General features: G+C 41.3%; 1 protein-coding gene across 8 annotated transcripts in view; it reads right to left on the bottom strand.

The window, feature by feature from the left end:
• TAF1 (TATA-box binding protein associated factor 1) overlaps positions 1-13528 on the bottom strand; it is a 76586-nt gene that overhangs the window by 46152 nt on the left and 16906 nt on the right. For 7 of the 8 annotated variants that reach the window (XM_059156646.1, XM_059156648.1, XM_059156649.1 and 4 more), the window contains exons 19-28: positions 10862-11011; positions 10562-10681; positions 10087-10262; positions 9293-9471; positions 7651-7864; positions 7014-7179; positions 5338-5549; positions 2441-2549; positions 1882-1980; positions 1396-1573 (exon numbers count right to left, since the gene is read on the bottom strand). In XM_059156646.1, coding sequence (XP_059012629.1) covers positions 1396-1573; positions 1882-1980; positions 2441-2549; positions 5338-5549; positions 7014-7179; positions 7651-7864; positions 9293-9471; positions 10087-10262; positions 10562-10681; positions 10862-11011 — 1603 coding nt within the window. The remainder of the gene's footprint in view (positions 1-1395; positions 1574-1881; positions 1981-2440; positions 2550-5337; positions 5550-7013; positions 7180-7650; positions 7865-9292; positions 9472-10086; positions 10263-10561; positions 10682-10861; positions 11012-13528) is intronic. The other variant, XM_059156642.1, reaches the window with a different exon arrangement.

The following is a 13528-nucleotide window of genomic DNA, read 5'->3' as shown; positions in this document are numbered from 1 at the left end:
ACTGAGCCACCCAGGCGCCCCCCAGTCTGACTTTTAAGTATTTATCCTTGTAATATGAATGACAGTTGGACCTAACAAATGTGTTCTTCCCTTCTGTATGTCTAGAACTCTGCTAGGCCCTGAAAATACAAAGACGAATAAGACATAGTCTTTCCAGGAGTCGCAAAGTGATGGAAGATTCAGACACATAAATAATTACATACAACACAGTTAAGAGTCATAGAAGTTGGTTTAATTGTGTCGAGAACGACAGAAAATTAATGGGTATTCTCCATTCTTCATGGAGAGATGATATGAATTGGTCTGGAAATATGAATGGAAATTCATAGGGCATGTTTCCACTTTTCAGTGGGAACTAAGGGCATTCAAGACAGGGCAAAGACTGTGCAAGGTGCATGAAGAAATGGCATAAGATATTTAGTGAAATATGGGACGCCTGGGTGGCTCAGCTGGTTAAGCGGCTGCCTCCGGCTCAGGTCATGATCCCAGCGTCCTGGGATCAAGTCCCACATCGGGCTCCTTGCTCAGCCGGGAGCCTGCTTCTCCCTCTGCCTCTGCCTACCACTCTGTTTGCTTGTGCTCACTCTCGCTCCTCTCTCTCTCTGACAAATAAATAAATAAAATCTTTAAAAAAAAAAAAAAGATATTTAGTGAAATATAATGTTGAATCTGGCAGAAGTCTCTAGTAGGTATGGGAGTCAGGCATTGGACAGGATACTAGATAAATGGGTCAGGCTTGCTTATAAAAGGTCTCAGAATCTAGGTACTGCCACATTTACAAAAGACAAAACTGAGGAAGCTGTGACAGGCTGTCTACAGTAAACTGTCTAAGAACTTGTCCAGGGTAACTTAATCAGTATGTGGCAGGGATGGGATTCATTCTCTAACCATACCCTTCAACCCAACACTTACACATGAATCTGTGCTCAAGGATACAATTGGAGATCAGAAACCTTGATCCCTGACATGCAGAAGCTGTACTGTTTCCCCTTTTAAGACACAGAAAGCAGATTTCTTTCTCCTTTGCAGATTTGGAGCAAAGTGAACATGTAAGAGCCCCTGTAACAAATCTATAGATCAAATCAAAGATTCACACACAGTCAACATGGTCGCAGGCTCACACTCTGCATAGGTTCCCTCCACACTGTCTCTTTGTTCTATTTGATCAGGTCCACTTCTTCCTCCCACTAATCTCCCTGCAACTGTTTCATTTCAACAAACTCCAAATTCTCCAAAGGATACATTTAAAAAGTGGGACTAAAAAGAAGCAACCTTAAATGACAGAAACGTGCGCTGATTTTCAAAATGCATACATTGTAGATCCTTCCAGTCAGTCCAATCTTGTCTGAATTTGGGACTAATGAGACAAATAAGGATCTGAAAGGTGATTCTTACCATTATAGGTTGCACTATTTTTCACGATTAGCTCCAAATGCTCTCTGAACTCTTCCCGAGAGGGGTAGAGGCGTTTGCGCACATTTTCACGAAGGGTTTGTAAGTCCATTGGTCGAGTGATGATTTTGTAGTAGTCCTTTACAACCTTTGCATTGACTGGAGTATGGAAAGGGTAGGTCTGTGCAAACAAGAGACAGCACTATCGGTGAGCAAAGAACACCTGTCAGAGCCAACTCCCCAAGACTCGTATCTTATCTGTCTACCTGGCCACCAACTCTCAAAGGAATCTTTCTAGATGAAGCAGGTAGGTCTGTTTCATCTACTAAACTATTCAAAATAAATAAATAAAACAAACCCAAAAAACTACATCCCAAAGAATCAGGAGTTCCACATCCCTACAAGTACTCTACTATCCTCTATCTGAAATCACAGATAGAACAAAGGGCTTTGCCATTCCTACTGTAGACATGAATGTGATGAACTCACATTTGGAAGATCTCTCATGTCATTGATGATAGACTCCAAAATGGAGGACAATGTCACCATTGGGTCTGTCCGGCGCCGGTGGATGGACTTATGAGGTCTCTAAGGATAAACAAGAAATAAGAGTGCTTCTTTATTTATTTTTTTTTTTTTTTTTTTTTTTTTTTTTTTTTTTTAAAGATTTTATTTATTTATTCGACAGAGAGAAATCACAAGTAGGCAGAGAGGCAGGCAGAGAGAGAGAGAGGAGGAAGCAGGCTCCCTGCTGAGCAGAGAGCCCGATGCGGGACTCGATCCCAGGACCCCGAGATCACGACTTGAGCCGAAGGCAGCGGCCCAACCACTGAGCCACCCAGGCGCCCAAGAGTGCTTCTTTAGATAAGAAAAACAAACAGACGATGCTTTCTAGCTATAGCTTAGGAATTTTGTAATGAACAGTACACATAATTTTCAGGATAAGGCCAAAGGGAGACTCTAAGGCTGTGCCAGAGCCATGGGACAAAGGGCTGGAGGAACCAATGAGAACCACATGTGGCCAGAAAGAAGCAATGCAGATACTCACGTTTAAGTAGTCACAGTGAACAGTGGTTCCAACTCGCCGTTTCTTCTTGGGAGGAAGCTGCTGTTTAGGGAACTTGAGAACCAGAGATTTTCTGCGAACCTCATCCGCGCTGTAATCAAGAACACTTTCATAGCATGCAGTCCCTAGCTCTAGACCCCAGAAAAAAAGCAACTACAATGAAGAAGTCCAAAGTACCTGAGCATGAGCCTGGGGAGGAAAAAGCCAAACCAAAGGCCAGATATCCACACTCTCAGGCTCAGATCAGGCACGGCCTCACGGGATATCCAAATTAATAAAGAACTAGGCAAGCCACAACCTCAGTTTCCTATTTGGAAGATAAGGGAACTAGGCTAAAGGAATTTCAAGAACGCTTCCAGCTCCAACATTCTATCTTAGGGTTCAAGGGCTAGGAGGCTAAACTTACAATAGAAACAAAGAAGAAATGAAAAACTGGCTTGAAAAAAAAAATAGTCTAAGTTTCCCTCAGTCATTAAAAGGCCATTCACCTTCTTCCTTTCCATTGTAGGGGATCAAGACACTAAATTTTCCTTTTCCAATGTGCCTCATAATATAATGGCTATTACGGATATTGATAAATTAAATCAAGAATGGAAAAAAGAGCCCCAAACTTAATAGAAGCAAAACCAAACTATCTGGTGATGGGTGGTAATTAGACTTACAGTGGTGATCGCTTTGTAATGTATATAAATACCAATACATAATACTGTACCTCTGAAGCTTACACAATGGTATCTACCAATTTTACCTCAGTAAGAAACAAAAGTATGTATCAAATTGATTGAAAGTTATGCACAAAAGAGAATTCAAATATATTTTGCACATAATACCCTGACTGTACTACTGCAGTGGCATATAGTCTAAGGACAACAAATGACAGAAAACACCTTGAATCTACTTTATGGGTTTGTTGTTAGTGGTACTGGTATTGTAATTCTCAAACTATTCTGTATAACAGATGTACAGACAGAGCAAATGAATCAACATATTAATGCTGGGAACCAGAGAAAGGATGCAGATATGAATAGGGGAAGAGGAGGAAGAATCTGTAGATATGATTTGAACGGGAGGTTTTGATAGGAAGGTTTTGGTATGTGATTTACAATATGTGTTTATTTCCTAGTTCTGTCCACTAAAAGCCTAAAAGCAATGACAGACATCTCAGTGGCAATGAGCATACCTAATACCTAGATCCTGGTTCTAAATGCCATTCCCTGATAAAAGGAACCAGGGCTCCTTGAAGAAATGGCTGATTCTAGGTCTCAAACAAGAAAATTTCAAGGACAGCCTAGAACATCTTGTGTCAGAAAGCAAAGACGTTCTCGAAGATTTACAGGATTGTTTCAAAAGGACACAGGAGCTGGCTTTAAGAGGTCAAATGTAAGACAATACGGGCATCACAATTACAAATGGTGTTAATAAATCATATTACATTAAGTTCACAAAAGGAAGAATTCCAGAATCCACAGAAATACTCAAACATAAAGGAAAGGAAAGCTATTCTTTATAGAATACCAGTTAATGTAGAAAGAATGCTATAATTAGAAAAACCGCTATTTTGCAATCCCCAATGTAACAACGGAGTTAGGCAATGATCATCAATGGATGCTACAACTACTGAGAGAAAGACTGTTAGGGAACAGGAAATTCACCCACATGCTAATTACAAAGGGAACAACATACCTTTATTATAGAGGGTTCTGGGATCACCACTTAAACAAGATGATCAAAACAGTGAAAAAACCTGACATTATGTGCTTCTTGATGTGGTGTAGTAAGTACATAATATCACCTATGTAGTAATCTTGCCAAAGACATTTAATCTAAACATAATCAATGAGAAAACAATCAGACAAATCCAGAAATATGGGCTATTTTAGGAGACAACTGGCCTGAATTCTTCCAAAAAGTCAATGCCATGAAAACCAAAATAGGTGGAGAGAACAGTTCTAGATTTAAAGACACTCAAAATACTTAATGTTTGAACAGGAATTGGACCCTGAATTGGGAGTGGGGCAGGCCATAAAGGACACTGAGATAACCGGAGAAATTTAAGTAAGAACCAATGTTAAGACTACTGAACTGATGCTAATTTTCTTAGGTGTAATGGTAGTATCATGTTGTTATATCCCGACTCTTAGACAATGTGTGGTCAAGAACTTCTGAGGGAAACATCAAGATGCCCGCAACCTATTTCCAAATAGTTCAGCCAAAAAAAAAAAAAAAAAAAAGTTTCAGACATATAAAGACAAAACAAATGTAACGAATGTTAAGTTGGTGACTTTAGAGGAATGATATACTGTATTAACCTTTCAACTTTTCTGTAGATTTGCAGTTTTCAAACTCAAAAGTCGGGGAAAAATGTCTTTTAATTTAAAAACTTCTCCACTTGATTAACTCTTAAATTCTCTGAGAACAAGAGACAGGGATAAGCACAGTGTATGTCTCCTTAGTCTTTCTGGGATGGTCCATTATCGGAACACTCAGCGATTAGGGACTTGACAAGTGTGAGGAGCACCAGGATGTAGGACAGAAAGAGCACCTATGATATGCCAGGCACTATACTACGTGTTTATATAGCCTGCCATTCTATCTTCATAGCTACCTGGTAAGGGTGGTTTTATTTGGTTAAAATAAGGAAATTGAGACCCAGAAAAGTTAGGTCACATGCCCCAAGGCAAGTAGGAAAGCCTGAGGAGTGCTTCACGACAAAAGACCATAATTGTCACTACTGGCAACAGTTACTGAGGAAAATCCATCCCAGTCCCCATGCTCTGAGTTCCACCTCACAGTACATATCACATCCACCCTTGCCACCCTTTGCTAGCATCAACCTCCAACGGATCTCCCCACAGCACTTCCTGTCTGCTATTTCTTACCTCTCAATTAGCTGTTTCCCCAGGACAATCTTGGTCCCTTCAACCTTGATAAGTTCTTCATTATCATTATGAATGACTGTCTTTTCCAACTCCTCCTCCTGCTCCTCTGTCATGGCAACAGGGTTGGAAGGTGGAGCATTTGTCTGATAGTAGAGGGGGCAGAATTTGTTTGTCCTCATGTGCCCAATGGCACCACAAGCCCCACATTTCAGCTGCAAAAGGGGAAAGTATCAATGTATCAGAGGTAAATGGGCGGCTTAACGTTCGCCTTACATAACACATACAAGGCAGGCACAGAACTGTTGTCGTAACAGGACTGTTAGACATCTTTCAACCAGAAGCCATCGGACAAAAGAACCTGAATGGAAATGACACATTAAAAATAAAATGCGGGGCACCTGGATAGCTCAGTGGGTTAAAACCTCTGCCTTCGGCTTGGGTCATGATCCCAGGGCCCTGGGATCGAGCCCCACGTTGGGCTCTCTGCTCAGCGGGGAGTCTGCTTCCCCCTCCCTCCTCTCTGCCTGCTTGTGATCTGTCAAATAAATTTTAAAAAATCTTAAAAATAAAATGCAATCCAGAGATTGGACATTTAAAAAAAAAAAAGCGAGGAAGAAAACAGAGAGGATTTCCACTCTCAATTTTAGTTGTAGAGTATGAAAATGTTAAATACGCAGGACAAAGTCCATCGGAAGCCCCGGGCTGCCTTCACCAGCACACACAGTCAGCGTGGGTATATACTTCCAGGCACAAGGAAAAGGCTCAATAATACCAAGTCTCTATCTAAGTTTTGCAACTGACCTCAGTCTCAGCTATAAAATGGGGTCACATTTTATATCACATTTATAGAATATCATATATAACAAAGAAACATGAAAATAATGACCTCAGTACATGTCACCACCAGTTTATATTTGTTAAGAACTTTATAGTTTCTAAAGTGCTTCCCAGGCATTGTCTCACTTACTCCAACAACACTGTGAGACAACTATCATTTTATACAGCAGTGACCTCGTTTTATGGTGTACATGGCAGCTACATGTACAGTAATATTTGGAACCCTACCTAAGTTACAGAAGGCAACCTGTACTGATAAGTTTCTTTCCTGTTGCTTCTTTTTCCTTTTTATTTTTTTAAATATTGTTTTTATTTACTTCAAGAGAGAGAATGAGTGAGAGGGAAATAGAGAGAAGGCAGGAACCAGGGGAGGGTCACTGAAGCAGACTCCCCACTGAGCAGGGAGCCCGATGCAGGACTCAATCCCAGGACCCTGGGATCATGACCTGAGCTGAAAGCAGACACTTAAAACACCTGAGCCACCCAGGTGCCCCCTGTTGCTTCTAATATGTACAATTTTTAAAGGATATGTGTATGTGTACGTACACACACACACACGCACGCGCGCGTGTGTGTAAAAAACACCTCTCTCACCCAAGCCCATTTCAACCCCTAGGAAATACTCCCAATGGGTGAAGTATAAAATGACACCAAATGGCACCAGATTAGGTTGTTAGTGCCAGTCACACTAGTCATGGTAACATCTGAGCAGCCACACCAACTCAAACTAGCTTTCCACAATACTGCCCTCATTCCCAGTGAGGGAGAACACCAAAAGCCATTGGCAGAGGTATGCTTTCTTCGCCTTTTTAGCTATGATCATGCCACATTCTATTTACTTTTAGGTCAGGGCGCTCCTTCATTTTTTTGGGCTTCTTCTCAGGAGGACCCTTAAGCTTCTCCTTTTCCTGGTTCCGCTTCAGCCGCCTAAGTTGCTCCTGAATCCTCCGCCGTTCCTTTCTCATCTCTTCTCGATGCTGTTCATCAAAAAGGGCAAACTTTCGACTGAAGGGCAAGGGGGAAAAATATCACAGGACCATAAGCAAAGCTAAACCAAAGACAACTGTCCTGATAGCTAAACACATCAGAACTAAAATAATCCATCCAGACAGAAATAAAAGGGGCTACCTATATTCCCATCTCCCCTACTCATCAGCCTTCCATGTGCAGAGCAGCACCTCTCTCAGAATAAGGTGTCCTGAGTCATCACTAAGAGTTATGCCAACCAACCACAATGCAAAGGACCCAGGTGGAATGGAAAACATGCCTTTATTTTGAAGCAAATTTAAAATATCTCCCTGTGATTTGGCTCTGTCCAAACCCCAAGACCTAAAGGCACCCAACCAACACAGACTTCCAACTTCCAGCTGTACAGAATCCTGTCACTAAAACTCCAGCACATATCTCCCTCATCCCCATCCCCCACCACTTTCATCGTCCTCCTTATCATACTGGAAAGCAGTGAGTCAAACTCACATGAATTCCTCATCTTTTGTGGTTCGTATGCGCACGTAGGCATCAATGACAGCTGGCTTTCGGACTGTCTCACAGCGAACGTACTCCTTCCCCTCTTCATCTCGAAATGTGCGATAAATCTTTAGACAACGGCCGGTGGCAGAAGAGTTAAGGCTAGTCACAGAAGCTGTGTCATCATCTCTGTGATTGTTTCCTGATGCTGCTGAACCTGCTGCTGCAAGGCAGAAAAAGATTTCCACGCATTCCCCCTACCACCCACATGGTCATTTTCCTGAGACTGGGTGGAGACCTTGAAGTTCAACGGTCCACAAAAGCATGTACGCTTACCAAAAGCATTGTATGGTTCTACAGAAAGCATCACGCCCGCAAATGCACTGATTTGTCCTGCCCTGACTTCATTTTACCACTGCCCCATTCCCATTTTTCTAAGTATGAGAAGTTCTGAAAGGAACTCAAAGAACTACATTTGTTAGAGGGGACAGAAAGACAGCAGCTGTATTCTGATTCCTCTCAAGAGCAGAAGAAAGCCCAAGCAGCAAGTAGTTGATTGATCACATTAAAGAAAAGCACTCTGGCACCAAGAGGGAAAACTGCACCACAGACACAGGTCCAGAGCCTTAGGAGAATGCTTCTCAAACCCAAACGCGAATGAAGAGGTATCACCTGAGAATTCTCATTACACTAAATTCTAGGGTGATGCCTGAGAATCTGCATTCCCAAAAAGCTCCTGTGTGATGTCCCTACTGCTGGTCTAGGACCACCCCAGTGCAAAGGCTTTATCACATCTTTACAAAGTAGTCAGAACACAAAATTACACAAAGCTTTTTACAGAGCAGGAAATAAAGGAAAAGCCTATTGGGAGTGAGAACAGTCATTTACATATGCATCTTCAGGCCTTTATCCTCCCTCTCATAGTATCTATATCCAAATTTTCATTTGCCTGCTTGACGTCTATACTGGGAAGTGTCATGGGGACCTCAAACTCCACATATTACATCTTCCCTTCTCACACCTGCTTCTTTCTCTGAAGTTTACTACTTTAATCAAAGGTACCATCTTTCTGGAAAGCCTGGAGTGAAATCTTAAGGTCACCTTGATTTTTTACCCCTTTTCATTCACAAAATCCATACCCCAAACCAGTTCAAGCCTTTATCATCCCCACTCTCAACTTCTGCAGTTCTTGGTTGGTGATTTTTAACTCTATTTAGGGTCTAGGACTCCTTTGAGAATCTTCTGAAAGTCACAGGTCTTCTCAGGAAAGGTACATTTGCACAGAATTTTATATATGATTTCAGAGGGTTCAAGAGCAACCCCTCAAATTTATCCATGAAATCAGTTTTAAAAACTCTTAGCCTCTAAGATGAATGACCAGAAAGATCACCTGACGTACGGCACTGCTAGCCCTGGCTTGGACAGCCCTGACACAGACAGAGGCAGCAGTGGGCCAGTGGCAGCTCTTCAATCTGGGCCCCCCAGAAAAACCTCCAAGTTCAGCTTGCAGTAACCTTTCCACCTCATCTACAGGCTTTTCTACACTCATCCGCTACTTCTTCTGCCTCCAGCTTTGGCTCAGTTCTTAGTCTGCAGTTATTTATACTTTTCCGATCCTTCTCTTTCTTGTCTATGAAGCCACTACCCTCACCCAGTAGCATCCGCTGTAATTCCTTCCGCTCCTGCTCCTCCCGTTCACGCGACAGCTGAGAGCTGGTTTTCTTATTCTGCAACATGTTCTCAATGTTTTTTCCCATTTCTTCAAAGTCACTGTCTTCAGCTGAGCTGCTGTCTGTGTCAGTTGATAATACTTCGGTTGATGACAAAACTCTAAAAAGGAAAAACGATGTTGAAAATTAAGAAGAGAAACATGAAAGTGTATAAAGAGCTGAAGAAATACAGCTTTAGGCAACAGGAGGAACTTGGGAAATCAACCTTAAAAAGGAATACCCAAATCCACTAAGACATGGGGGCCTTAACAGAAGAGCTTTACAAAATTTTCCTTGACTTTTGTCAACAAGGCAAGTTTGAAATATGCTATAACACAGCAACTCTTTCAGAATTCCTAGAAAAAGCCTGAGAAATAAAACGGCACACTGGTCATTTTTAATAATAGAGCATTACCATCCTCTCACAGTAAGCCTTCAGAAAAAAAACAAAACACACTCATTGTCCCTTATCACCACTGGAATAACTGCCAGGCTCAAGCAGGCCACAAAAGTTACCATGGAACCTAGAGTACGTCTTGCCAATGCAAAACCTTTGCCAAGTTGCTCTGAAAGGAGCAGGTGTTCTAGCAGTATTATGAACAGAGACCACCCTGAAATCTCAGCTACCTGGGCAACGAGTCACATTATCAAGTGACCTCCTGTTCATTGTAACATATAGTGTCTGGGACTCCTCCCCTTTCCAGCTTGGATTTTCTGCAGCACTAGAACAACATACTTGTTCTGAAGGTCAAAGATGCGCTGACATTCCTCTTTGTAACGCTCCTGATGCTCAGCCACAGAAAACCTTGACCCACGGGCAAATTTACTCATGGGCCCCTCTCCAGAGCGGGCCTGCTCTGTGGACATTGTGCGGACTACGTCAATCACTTCCCAGCGGGACAGCTTTTTAATCTACGAGAGAGACAAACACATACACCTAAATCATCAGAGATTTCAAAAAATAAACCAAGGCACAGAACTTAGAGAGCCAGACAAAAACAAAAAAACTAAAACTAAAACACCACCCAAAGCAGGTTAAACAGAAAGCTTGGGGAAAGCTAACTCCTGAAAAAGTGCCTAAGATTCAGGGTACTACAACCTACACCACAAACTTATCCAGACAGTTCCTTACATCTGCCTCCTAGTTCTTCCCTCTATCAAAGGCCCCCTCCTACCCTAGGGGACACTAAGTTTTCCTCTTTCACACTCACCTCTTCTTCAGGCACACCAAATTTACGGAGGAGCTGCTTGGCATTTTTCAGTGAAAGGCGACGAAGATCTGCATCTGTTCCTGTCACTGTCTTCTTTACTGGCTGAGGCTCTTTATCATCCTACCTCAAACATAAAACAAAACAGGCAAGAACTGTAATAAGCTGAACTCCTTACAGTAGGTGCCTAAGCCATCCTGTCAACTTAAGTGTTTTCCATCCCCCAGCCCCTTCACTTCCACTCCTTAACCTCCATTTCTTCCTCCCTTAATTTTTGGTTTCCAGGATTTCAGACAGTCTCACCTTCTGCTGTGTCGGTTTGTTTGGAATCTTGACATAGGAGAATCCTTCGCCACACCCTGTAGGATCTGCCACCCCAGTCACCTCCAAGAGACACTTGCCCTTCATAGCAGCAATGAAAGCCCTTGTGGTGTTCCAAGGAGCAGTACGAACCTGAGGTATAGAAAAAGATTATAAGGGCTATGGGAAAAATTTGCTCTACGTCTAGCCATACTTAGAAGATCAGAATAATTACAATAATGTACAATTTGATGCTTTCCTAAATTATCCACGAAGATCAATAGTTGCATATAAAGCTGCCCAGTACTCAGCTTACTCTTCTTCCCCTCTATGGTACTTACGTTATGATATTAAACAAAAATCAAATCTCAGCCAGTATAAGGAGAACACTTTCGAACAGTGGTCCCCTTTGGTCCCATATCCCTAGGGATATACTGAGAGTTCTCAAAGACAGTGATGCCCCACTCTTCATGATGCTCAAAGAGGTTGATGATGCATCTGACTGCCCGATTGCTCGAATGGCTGCTTTAGAATAGCCAATACATTCTGTAATTAAATGATAAGCATATTTTACAAAGTAATGGCTTTAACCCCAGGTCCATTTTACCTCTGCAACTGGTTGGTTAAAAAATCTGTCCTGTCCTGGGGCCCTGAATATAGTGTTTACTGACCCCACAAAATAACCAGGAAATTAAGACAAGAGGAATGTGCTTGTCCACACAGACCAGTTAAGAGTATACACAATTAGCTAAAGAGTGGTCAATTCTCTAATCAAGATTCAATCTCGAAGGCTATTTGACCAAATCCTTACTTTCTGAAATTCTTAGACATCCACTCATTTTTCACTCCATCCTCAAAACACCACAATGAGCTTCTTCACTCACTCTGTCTGACCTCATTTATAATCACTCATTGATTTAATAGATATTTATTGAACACCTACTACATGCCAGGCACTACTTTCTCATGGATCTCACATTAGTGAGACAGAGACAAATAACCAACCAAATACAATACTGCATAATCAGTGCATTGATAGGAAATTAAAAAGTGTTACATGTACATAAAGAAGGGAAGAATAATGAGCCAATATGATGGGAGTGAGGACAGAAGTCAGGGTAAGCTTCCACGAAGTATAAATCATAGGTGAAGGTAAGATGGTAGAAGAGTGGCAAGAAAATATCCTAGGCAGAGGGAAAAGCAGTTGCAAAATCCTGGAAGGCAACAGAAAGAAACTGAGGGTACTGAATGAACTTCAGTATGTTTGCAGCTTGAGTACAAGATGGACAGTGACAGGAGATGAGAGCAGGTTAGAGTTATATACAAGACCCAAATCACATTGCACCTTGTAAAGCATGTGCAGAACTTCTTTCTAAAAGAAGTGAGGACCCAAAGGAAGTCTTTGGGCTAGAAAATCATATGATCAGATTTTTGTTCCAAATTTTTATTTTAAAAGGTCATTCAACTTTTTAAGCAATGGTGCTGGAATAACTGGACATTCACATGCAAAAAAGAACCTTAATCTATACCTTGCACCCTACATAAAAATTAACTCAAAATGGATCTAAACTTAAAATCTAGAACAAAAAAACTTTTAGAAGAAAACATAAAAGGAAATCTTTGCATCCCTGAGTTAGATAAAAATTTCTTAGCTACAACACCAAAACCACAAGCAACAGAGAAAACTGACAATCTGGATTTCTGCTCTTCATAAAACACTGTTAAAACAATTAAAAGACAAGCCAAAGACTGGGAGAAAATTTTCGGCAATCACATACCTGATAAAGGAATCGGACCTAGAATACCTAGAGCTCTCTCAAGACTCAATGAGAAGAAAACAAGCAACCAATTAAAAGTGGATTAAAAAGATGAACAGACACTTGACGAAAAGAAGAAGTCTGGATGATAAATTAAGCACATGAAAAGATACTCAACGCCCTTAGCCACTAAGGAAATGCAAATCAAAACAGCAGCAAGAAACCATTTCACATCTAACAGGACGGCCATAAAAGTAGTAATAATAAAAAAGAAAAATAACAAGTGTTGACAAGAATGTGGAAAAACTAGAACCCTCATACATTGCTAGTAAGAATGTAAAAATAACACAGTCACTGTGGAAGGTAGTTCCTTCAAAGTTGAAAGTGGGGTGCCTAGGTGGCTCAACTGGTTAAGTGTCTGCCTTCAGTTCATGATCCTGGGGTTCTGGTATTGAGCCCCAGGTCGGGCTTGCTGCTCAGTGGGGAGTCTGCTTCTCCCTCTCCCCGCTCCACCCCATTCATGTTCTCTCTCCCCAATAAATAAAATCTTAAACAAAATGTGAAAGAGAATTACCATATGACCCAATAATTCTACTTTTAGGTATTTACCCAAGAAAAAAGGAAATGTGTCCAGAGATTTATACATGAATATTGATAGCAGCTTTATTCATAATAGCCAAAAACTGGGAACAACCAAAATGTCTTTTGATAGGCCATTACCTAAACTGTGGTAATAACCACATTATGGAGTGCTATGTGGCAATACAAAAGAACAAACGATCAATAACCTGGATGAATCTCAACATAATTACAGGGTTAAAGACAGACAAGAAAAAATACATACTTTCAACAAATGGTGCTGAAAATAGAATAGCCACAGGCAAAATAATGAAGCTTGACCTTTACCTTATAC

This window comes from Mustela lutreola, chromosome X (assembly GCF_030435805.1).
Source record: "Mustela lutreola isolate mMusLut2 chromosome X, mMusLut2.pri, whole genome shotgun sequence".
NCBI classification, from domain to species: Eukaryota; Metazoa; Chordata; class Mammalia; order Carnivora; family Mustelidae; genus Mustela; species Mustela lutreola.
This window is presented reverse-complemented; position numbering and strand designations above follow the sequence as displayed.